This window comes from Caenorhabditis briggsae (assembly GCF_000004555.2).
Source record: "Caenorhabditis briggsae complete genome, chrI, whole genome shotgun sequence".
Taxonomy (NCBI): Eukaryota; Metazoa; Nematoda; class Chromadorea; order Rhabditida; family Rhabditidae; genus Caenorhabditis; species Caenorhabditis briggsae.
In genome coordinates, this window is record NC_013489.2 from 13,513,950 (window position 1) to 13,525,284 (window position 11,335).

The window sequence follows — 11,335 nt, forward strand, 5'->3', positions numbered from 1 at the left end:
GTGTGGAAGGTCCTTCTATCGCATTATTTTTCCATAGAGGGGGGTAAGGGGTTTCTGAAAAAAAATTTTTTTTTGGAAAATGAGCAATTTATGCGCCTTTAAGATGAAAAAAAACCCAAAAAATTCTCAGAATCTTCTAGAATATTCTAGAAGGTTCCAGAAAAAAAAATAGAGAACGAAAAAAAAAGATGATGACTAATATGCTGAATTCTAGCATGACACGGCTAGAATTTTAGATTTTAGGCAAAAAGGGAGAGAGTCAGAGACGCAGAGAGAAAGAGGGAGTTAGACGAAAAAGGCGGGGGGAAAAGGCAGAAAAATGAGCTCTCTAAACGGCTGCAGAGCTCCGTTTAAAGGGACACAAGACACATGGGAGAGAGGGAGAAGGCGAAAGAAACTGAACCCCAAAATTTATTCAGTTATTGCGTGTTGCGGGGTCTTATACACTCATCTGGGGTCCAGAAGACCCGAGAAGGAGTTTGAAAATTTCAAATTTTGGAAAAAAATTTCCTAGTTCAAATACATTTTTAAAAACTCAAAAACGTCTATTTTAAGGCAAGTTATGCCCATTTGAAGGTTGGTGGCCTAGATACCCAAAATTTGAGAAATCTAGGCCATCAATAATTTCAAAAGAACCGGCAAGACTCACTGATTGGAACCCACTTTTTAGATTTCAAAAATATTGATTTTGAGCCGAGTTATAGCCAAAACAAGTTTGGAGTCAAATGGCCTAGTTTTGGTTTTCTAGGCCACCAACTTTGAACAGCCATAACTCGCTTCAAAATCGATATTTTCAAAGTCTGGAAATTGTATTGGAATTGCTAGAACAAGCCAAACAGAATTATATATAAAGTGGCCTAGATTTTTCAAAATTTGGTTTCCTAGGCCACCAACTTTGAACCGCTACAACTCGCTTCAAAATTGAGACTTTTGAAAACTGAGAATTGCAATAGAATTGTTGAAACACGCCCAACAAAATGATATATAACGTGGCCTAGTTTTCAAAAAATTGGGTTTCTAGGCCATTTTCCCTCGGTGGCCTAGGAAATCCAAAACTAGGTCAGCAAGATCAAATGAGCGTAACTCGGCTTAAAATTGAGATGTTACAAATTCAAAAAATGCGTTTTGCTGAGAAAAACATTGGGAACAATTTTAATTCACTTATTTTGATATGTCTGGTGGCCTAGTTTTCCGGAAATTCGGTTTTCTAGGCCATCAACCATGAAATAGGTGTAACTCGGTTGGAAATTTGTATTTTTGAAATCTAAAAAGTGTGGTGGGAACGTCAAAAAAATCTATTTAACAATACAATAAAAAATATGGCCTAGCTTTTTGGGTTTCTAGGCCACAATGAGCGGGAACACTAAAAGCGGATAGTTCGCTCAAGTGAGTTCTAAGCTTCCACTAGAAAACACCCAATCGAGAAAGGGACAGTGAGAGTATGTGTGTGTGTGTTGTATTTGAATTTGTGTCTGTCTGTATGATCAGGTAGAGAGAGAGAGAAAGAGAAAGGGAAAAATGTACATAGAGGGAGATGAAGCCTCCCATACAAGGGGAGGCAAACTGAGCAAACATGGATGACCCCCCCCCCCCCCCGAAAATGGAAAAAAAGGAGGAGAGAAAACGGATAAATGACACCTTGTTTGTGGTTTTGGTTGGGTGGTGGCGGCAAAAGGCCCTCCCCGCGAAGAATATAGACACAAAAAAGGACATTGGATTGCTTGTATCCAAAAGAGAATCCAAAAAATCTTGTTTTTAGAATCCAAATTTTATAGTTAGCTTTGAGTTTTTGTTTTGGCTTATTTGCCAGTTTTTCCTACCTCAAACACACTTTTCAAAAGTTAAAAATACCAATTTTAGAGCGAGTTATGACCATTTGAAGGTTGGTGGCCTAGAAATCCAAATTTTCAGAAATCTAGGTCATCAATATATTTAAACAATCAGGCAAGTCCTTCTAAGGCCTATGCACTTTTCAGATCTTAAAAATCTGGAATTTGAGCCGAGTTATAGCCAAATAAAGTTTTGTACAAGGTGGCCTAGGTTTGGTTTTTTAGGCCACCAACTTTAAACCGCCATAACTTGCTTCATAATTGATATTTTTGAAATCTAAAAATTGGAATGGAATGGTCAGAACACGCCAAACAAAATGATATAAAGCATGGCCTAGAATTCATTAAATTTGGTTTTCTAGGCCACGAGTTTCAATTATGTAACTCTCTTTAAAATTGAAGATTTTCGAATTTTCGAAAAATCACTGTGACCAGGAAAACATGGTAAACATGTTCGTTAAAGTTATATACCGATTTCAAAAGTGGTTTTCTAGGCTATCAACGTGGCCTAGAAATCCAAATTTTCTGAAATCTAGGCCATTAATACATTCAAACGATCAGGCTAGCCCTACTGAGACCAAAGCACTTTTCAGATCTTGAAAATCTTGAATTTGAGTCGAGTTATAGCCAAATAAAGTTTTGCACAAGGTGGCCTAGATTTGGTTTTCTAGGCCACCAACTTTGAAGAGGCATAACTCGCTTCAAAATCGGTATTTTCGAAATCTGAAGACTGATGTAAAATTGGCAGAACAGGCCTAACAAAGTGATATCCAACATGGCCTAGGATTCATAAAATTTGGTTTTCTAGGCCACCAACTTTAAAGAGGCTTAACTCGCTTCAAAATTGGTACTTTTGAAATCTGAAAACTGGATAAAAATTTCCAGACAAAGTTCAACACAATGATATAGAATATGGCTTAGATTTTCATAATTCTCAATTTTCAGATTTTTAGACCTTCAAATTGTTGGAAACAATTTTTCTGAATTCACCCAAAGTGTCCCAAGAAAAGATGTTCCATAACTCAGTTTTATAGAATTTCATTTCAGCAAGAATGTATCTTTTTTCGGGGAACTTTTCGGAAAAAAGAATGACAACTTCCGTTTTATTTGAAATCGATCCCTTTTCCACAATTTTTTTCTGCTTCCTCGTTTTTCCGAAAAAAAAAAACGTCACTCTGAAAATTGACCTTTTGCTCTGCCCTTTTCCGGGTCCAAAGATTTGCAATTTCTCAAAAAAAAATTTGCAAAAATCTCATTTTTAAGCCAAGTTACACTAATTTTAAGATTGGTGGCCTAGAAAACCAAGTTTTTGGAAAACTAGGCCATGTTGGGTATCGTTCTGTTTGGCATGCTTTGTTGGACAGAACGCAGTTTATAGATATTTGAAATATTAATTTTGAAGCGAGTTATGGCGGTTTAAAGTTGATGGCCTAGAAAACCAAACCTAGGCCATCGTGGTTAAATATTAAATTGGCTATAACTCGGCTCAAAATTCATATTTTTGAATTCTGAAAAGTGCATTACTGTCAATATGACTTCGACAATTTTTTCGGTATAATGATGGCCTAGATTTCTCAAATTTTGGATTTCTAGGCCACCAACCTTCAAATGGGCATAACTCGCCTCAAAATAGGTATTCTTGAGATTTGAAAAGTGCATGCAAGATAGGAAAAATTGACGAACAAATTGATATGCAAAACAAAACAGCAGAAACTCCAAAAATTGCATTAAAATGCGAAAATGAAATTATAACGGCTCTAAATTGGTGTTTGCGGACCACACACCAGATTTTACGACACTTTACTAAAATTGCCTGAAAACCACTAGTCAGGGGTGAAAAACATCGCTAAATTCGAAAATCGCGTTTTTAATTGGTGTTTGCGTACCCAAACATCGGATTTTACGACAATTTCTCAAAATTGCGTGCTGCCCACCAAAGTTGACGAAAAATGGCTCAAAATAGCTGAAAATTAGGTTTTTTATTGGTGAAAAAATGTGTAAAACTAGTTTTTGATGTCAAATTCTCAAAAAAACTAATGTGGAGGAGTGAAATTTACAAAAAAAATCAGGAAAAAAATTTTTTCGAAAAAAAAAAACTTTTTTGGCAACATTTTCCAAACCAAAAGGAAAAATATAGTAAGGGGTATTCGGGGGCAAAAAATCGAGGAGAAAACGGAGAAAAGTGTTCATCAATCCATCAAAAAACTGCCCCGTTTTTCGACGTCTTCAAAGGCGAAAAAGAGCGGCGCCGACCTTGGACACGCCCCCTTTTTTTTGCCTCGAATGTCTCAATGTATTCATCAAAAATGTCTCAATTCATTCATCAAAAAGAAGCGAGATTTTTGAAAAAGGGTTCATTCGAGAGTGACAAGAGGGATTGAAATTTGACTCGAAACATTTTTTTTTTTTGAAATTTTTTTGGAATTTTTTTTCAATTTATTTTTTGAAGTTTCGAATGTTAAGACGTTTAAAAATGAAGAAACTAACATCAAATCTGAGTCTAGCGTTGTTTTCTACCCTTAGAGCCCAGTTTTCAGGCAAGTGTCGTCAATTCTGGCGTATTGTACGCAATTTTGGAAAATTGTCGTAAAATCTGATGTTTGGTTACGCAAACACTAATTAAAAATGTGATTTTCGGACTCAGCGATGTTTTTTACCCCTAGACCCCAATTTTCATAAATTTTCAGCAAAGTGTCGTAAAATCAGACGTTTAGTACGCAAACGCCGAATTTTGAGGTTTTGGAACTCAATTTTTCAAAATTTCGATGCAATTTTTGAATTTTTCGTACTTTTTCACCCCTGAACACCATTATGCTAGTCTGGGGAAAAAAAAGGTTGAGACGCAGAGAAAAAGTGTGTGCGTCTCCACTTAATATGTGCTATTTAGGCTCTCCGCTTCGATATCGCTACCGTATTCAGACTGCAAAAAAAATACTCTCTAACCTTTTTTTTTCTCAGACAAGCAAAATATTTTTTTCAAGCAATTTCGATTACGGTACGCAGTTTTCAACCTTTTTTTTGAATTGCGTACCAAGCACCACATTTTACGACACTTTGTTGAAAAATGCTGGAAAATGATGTCTAGGGGTAAAAAGTGATGCTAAACTTGAAAATAGTAATGAAAATTGCTGATTTTGAGTGCAAAATTCCCAAATACACCAAATTGTACGACAAATCACACAAAGAGAGCAAAAAATGTTTCGAAATCTGTTGTTGTTTTTTTTTCAATTTGTTTGAAATTTAGAATTGTATAGTTCTTCAAAGACTCCTCTATAGACCAAACGGACCAAAAAAAAACTCAACGGAACAAAAAAAATTTTTGGCTCCGAAGTGCTCCAAAACCAGAAAAAAGAGAAAGAGAGTGCTCGTCCCAAAAGAATTCATTAATTTAATTAAGCGTCTCCCACCCCCTCTTCCCCGGGATTCTTAGAATTTCTAGGACAAACAAATGGACCCCCCAAAGACACCCAAAGTGCCCCCTTCCACTTGACTCTACTCAATTTCAATCTCATTTTGGTGGCCTAGAAACACGAAATTGGGTTATGAAAACTAGAAATTTGAAATTCGCACGTTTAGAGCTTCAAAATGAGCCTAAACACGACTAGGTTCAGTTGATTTTGATTTTCCATCAAACCCAATGGACCCAAAGAGGGGTCATGTGCATTTAAACCTACTGTAACTATTTCAATTTTGGTTTAGGTTGGATAAAAGTTATAAGAATATGTTTGGCTTGTTGGGAGCTTCAAAATGAGTATAAACACGACATGTTTCTAGAAATTTCAATGTGGACCTTAAAGGCGCATGGCCCAGGAGCAAAAATCAAAATTGACGAAACCTAGTCATGATTATACCCATTTTGAAGCTCTTAACCTCTAAAATTCAAACAATTAAGTTTTATAAAGTTTGAACTGAAATTGATCGGGTTACGGTAGTTGTAGATACCAAACAATTTTAAACCTACTGTAACTTTTTACATTTTTGTTCAACATAGATAAAAATTACAGAACAATGTTTTGCTAGTTGAGAGCTTTGAAATAAGTATAAACACGACTATTTTCCGTTGATTTTGATTTCTCGGAGGGTCCATGCGCCTTTAAAGTCGGAAAAAGTCCAAAATCAAATCTTTGCAAAATGGGTCGTGTTTATACTCATTTTGAAGCTTGTAACAAGCTGAGTTCAAAATTTTAACAATTTTCAAATACCGGCCAAAAAAGTTACAGTAAGATTTGTAAATTTTAAAGGTGCATCGTGCTAGTGGCTCATAAATGAAAATTGTTCAAAACATTTCCTGTTTAGGCTCATTTTTAAGCTCAAAAAAAGTTGAAATCAAAATTTTGGAAATTTTCAAGTTCTGGCTGAATTGAAGAAAGTTACAGTAGGATTTTTAGCGTTTAAAGGTTCATGGTGCTTTTTTGACCAAACGTGGAATTTCAGAAAGTGTGACGTGTTTATACTCATTGCAAAGCTCTCAACCTCTAAAATTCGAAAAACAAAGTTTCAAAAAAATATGACAAGGATTAGAAGAGTTACAGTAGTTTTAGATACCAAAAAACACGAATCGCTTAGCTTGAAGCCCGAATTCCTAGATTTCCGTACCCCAAAAATACACCAGCAGATGACTCACAAATCTCAATCAAATTATGTGTGTCCCCCCTTCGAATCGCCTAATTAGGCTCCGCCCACTTTTCGGGGGTCCCTGTGTGTACACAAGGGGGACTCTATTCTCAAGTGGTCCACCAAAAGAGAAGAAAAGGACCATTCAGATGGGGGAAAACTTATCGAGTAGTCTCTCTTATGGTGACAATGCACAAATCCGACAAATCTAAAGTGGAGGACCCCCTGGTCCACACACTTATCTTTGTCTATTCTAGAGGTTCTTTGATAAATGCCGAAATGGAAAATTCGAGAAGTTCCAGGAAGATTCTAAGAATCAGGAATCATGAATGAGGGACTACAGTAACCCTAAAAATATTCGATTCAAATTTTGAAATTCAGCTTGTTTAGAGCTTCAAAATGAGCCCAAACACGGCATGTTTTGGACAATTTTCATTTTTGAGCCAAGTGCATTTCCTACTGTAACTTTCTTAATTCTAGCCGGAATTTCAAAATTTTAACATATTTGAACTCAGCCTGTTTAAGGCTTTAAAAAAAGTATAAACATGACTAGGTTAGTCAAAATTTGGTTTTTCGAGTTTAAAGGCGCATGGACCCTCGGAAAAATCAAAATCAACGAAACCTAGTCGTGTTTATACTCATTTTGAAGCCCTAGACAAGCTGAAAACGTTTCTGATAACTTAATGAAGTTTTAATCAAAAATAAGGGAGTTACAGTAGTTTAAAGACGCATTCGGGCGCAAAAATGGGATAGTCCTGTAACTTTGAAGCCCTAATTTCTTGAAATATTTAAATTTTGAAATTTTTCGAAGAAACCGAGTGTCTCCGTCCTTATAATAAAACCACCCGCTTCCTAAAATCGTTAAAAAACGTGAGAATTGTCTAAAAATCTGTTGGTGATAAGCTGATAAGAAACTCGGCGCCACTTTTTTGATATTTTTTCGCGATTTTTTTTTTCGAAAAAACTATTTCTTGTGATTATCGATTTTGCGAAAAACTGTCAGTAAAAAAAGTTAAACAAAAATTGTGCATTGTTTTGATGACCCTCGTATTATCACCATATCAGCTGATTTCCTAATCTGTATTATTTTTATCAGTAATTTACATTTTCTCGATGTTTCGAATTTCAAAACATCTAATTTTTTGATTTTAGAATTTCTAGAGCTTCAAAATGAGTATAAACACGGCCTATTTTGCTCGATTTGGATTTTTCAAAGGCCCATGCGCCTTTAAACTCGAACAATTGAAATGCAACAAAGTGGGTCGTGTTTATACTCATTTTGCAGCTTTCAACAAGCTCAGTTCAAAATTTTAAAATTTTTCAAGTTCCGACAAAAACGAAGGAAGTTACAGTAAGAAATGTAAATGATGAAGTTTGGTTTAAAGGCGCATGTGGGCTCAAAAATGAAAATTGCTGAAACTATGTCGTGTTTAGGTTCATTTTGAAGCGTTGAACAAGTTAAGTTCAAAATTACAAAAATTTCCTAATTCCGGCCAAAACTAAAAGAGTTACAGTAGGAAATATATTTTGAGTTTAAAGGCGCATGGCTAAAACTTGAAGCGTACTGTTGAAAAGAATTCAGAATGCGTCATATTGTGTGTGTATTCGTGAGGAAAAAAAAACGAGGGTTACAGGGGGTGTAATTACACTAATGGGTGATAGATATGTGGGAACACATAGGGGGGGGAGAGGGGGGGGGGAGGGCAATGGATGGATGACAGACAGGGGGATAAGGATAATGAGGTGGTTGAGGTGGTTGAGGGAACGGATCATTGGATATGATCTAGTATGATCAAGAACTGATAAGGGAAAAAAATCAAACGTTGTTGTCATTAAAATAATGAAAATCGGGGAGAGAAAATACCGTAAACAGCCTAATAGAAATGAATTGAAGGTTCTCCAACTTTGAGCTTATATATCTCGGTTACTGTAACAGATATTAAAAAGTGGTCAATTGACAAAATGTTTATCATAATATCATCAATATTTTATCAGTTGACCACTTTTTGATATCTTTCACAGAAACTGAGATATATGAGTTCAAAGTGTTGACTGAACTGTAAAAATTAGTAGAGTTATGGGATTTCGAAAAATTCAAAATTTTCGAAAAAAAATTTTTTTTTTGAAAATTTTCAATTGTTTCAAAACTTCGGTTTGGCTGGTTTTGGTATCGAAATGTGTGAAATTTTTAGAATTTTTAGAAAATTCAAGAAAAAATTTCAAAAAATTTCAAAAACTTGCGAAAAACGTCCCAAATCGAGTTCCAGGAGAAGAGGAATCTGAAAAAATATCAAAATTAGAAAAAACAAAAACAGAAAATTTTCAGAACAACGAATGTGTCATTTCCAGATGAGCAATAATAGGAACAAGAGAGAGAGAATGACAAAAAAATGACAAAAAAAAAACGGAAAAAATTCTATTGAAAACTTATGATGAGTAATGACATATGTTTTGTGATTTTTTAAAACTTAATTGAAACATAGCTAGCTTATCTCTTTTCCGATTTTGATGAAATTTAACTCTTTGAATTCAGAATGTTGCGAGCTTCAAAATGAGTATAAACACGGCCTATTTTGCTCGATTTTGATTTTCCGAGGGTCCATGCGCCTTGAAACTCGAAAAATCAGAGTTTCTAGAAATAGGTCATGTTTGAGCTTGTTTTGAAGCTCTAAACAAATTGAGTTCAAAATTTCCAAAGTTTTTGATTTGCGACAAAAAAGAAGAGAGTTACAGTAAGATATGTAAATGAGGAGTTTAAAGGCGCATGGGGCCCAGAGGCCAAAAATGAAAATTCTCCAAAATATGTCGTGTTTGGGCTCATTTTGAAGTTCTAAACAAGCCAAAACCAAAACTTTTAAAATTTTAAAGTTCTGGCTGGATTGAAGAAAGTTACAGTAGGATTTGTAAACGAATAGTTTAAAGGCGCATGGTGCCAGTGGCTCAAAAACCAAAATTGGGCAAAGTGGGTCGTGTTTAGGCTCGTTTTGAAGCCCTAAACAAGCTGAACTTTAAAATTATACTTAAAATGTCTTAAAATGCAAATTTTAAATTTCAATTCAAAATTAAAGAATTTCTTATAAATTCGAAAAGTATGAGTTTGATGACATATGTGCTGTGTATAAGTGCTCTCTCTCAATGTGTTTGATATGAAGTGAGAGAGTAAGAGGAAGAGAGACGCAAAGAAAAAAAAGATAAGTGTCAATTAATGTGTGATAAGAGAGAGAGTCATCGGGGGGCAAAAGGTGTTAGGTTGAAGGACAACTGACGGATGGTAACAAGAAAGGGTCAGAAACATTTGCTAAACGTTTCTAGAAATTTTTGAAAAAATTTATCAAAATCGCTTCAAAACTAGCCAATATACATTAATTTCAATTTTTTCCAAATTTCTTATTTTCAAACTACCGTAACCCTTTGAATTTTGGTCCAGAACTTCTCACACATACGATTTTGGGTTCACAACGGTAAGAGCTTCAAAATGAGCCTAAACACGGCATATTTTGGGAAGTTTTCATTTTTGAGCTAAGAGCACCATGCGCCTTTAAACTCCTAAAGTACAAATCTTACTGTAGCTTGGCTCCTTTTTGCCAGAAACTTGAAAATTTTTGATTTTTGGATTGAGCCTGAATAGAGCTTCAAAATGAACTCAAACACGGTATGTTTCAGATAACTTTCATTTTTGACCTCTATGCGCCTTTAAATCAATTTTTGAAATTACCGTAACTTGGCTCATTGTTGCCAGAAACTCAAAAAATTTAGAATTTAAAATTTGTCTTGTTTTTTGCTTCAAAATGATACCTCACATCGCCTGCTTTAGCGAATTTTCAGTTTTTGAGTACCCCCATGCGCCTTTAAACTACTGTAGATTTGAAAAATGCTCAAAGTGGGCGGAGTCTAGGCATGTGGGGTATCATTTTGAAGCGCGGAAAGAGTAGATTTCAGATTACAAAATAATCAAAAATTCGAATTGTAGATTAAGGAGAAAATTTGGAAAACAAAATATTTAAAATTTAAAATTTTGGGGAAAAAATTTGTTGAAGCCCAACTCAACGTGTTTTGGGTCAATTTTGATGATCTAAATTGGAAAATAAAGGAAATATGTCAGAGGTTATTTTTCAAATAAAATCTAACATAGATTCCGAAAAATTCCTGAGAATTTTCCCTCCGAAAATGAAAGAGGGGGGGGGGGGGCGCGTGATAAGCTGGCACTTACCTCTTTGCACTTGAAAAAAAGGTGTTAAACCTCTTTTTTGGGGAAAACCCTCTACTTTTTATATCACCACTTTTCTCAACAAAATAATCTCAGAAAAATCGGTGAAAAAAAGGCAAAAAGCGGGTTTAAAATGTTCTTAAGAGGCAAAAATGGAATGGAGAGGGGAAAGGATTAGTGGGTGAGGAAACCACACTCAAAGTGATTGTTTTTGAAACGAGAGACGACATAAAATGTTGATTTCTAAAATTTTAGGAATCAGGGGTCATTTTATTGCAAAAATCTGAAAAATTGGTTGAAAATTAGGAAAGTTAGAGGATTTTGAAAATTTACTTTTTTTTGCAGGACAAACAATTTTTAAGACAAGATTTCGAAGTTGGTTTCAGAAGGTTTTAAGTGGACTTTGCATAAAATGATACAATTCAAATAATTTTACAGAGTAATTGCTTTATTTTGAAACAAAAATCATGAAAATCGGATGAAAATTCGGATAGTTATATACTTTTCAATTTTATTTGATTTTTTGAGTTCAAGAAACGATTCTAGGCCCCCTATATCGCTTGTTTTAATTGGAACGAACATAACACTTACACTGTCATACTAAGCAGCTTAAAAGCATCAAAATGAGCCCAAATACGAGATATTTTGGACAATTTTCATTTTTGACCCTATGGCACCATGCGCC

At 35.0% G+C, this 11,335-nt stretch overlaps 1 protein-coding gene across 1 annotated transcript; it reads left to right on the forward strand.

Moving 5' to 3' along the window:
• Positions 1–8,094: 8,094 nt before the first annotated feature.
• On the forward strand, positions 8,095–9,477 carry CBG25422 (the record flags this gene model as incomplete). The annotated part of the gene is made up of 3 exons (XM_045241459.1): positions 8,095–8,146; positions 8,645–8,781; positions 9,445–9,477. The coding sequence occupies 3 exons, from the start codon at positions 8,095–8,097 to the stop codon at positions 9,475–9,477; spliced, it is 222 nt and encodes a 73-aa protein (XP_045099757.1).
• Positions 9,478–11,335: the final 1,858 nt, after the last annotated feature.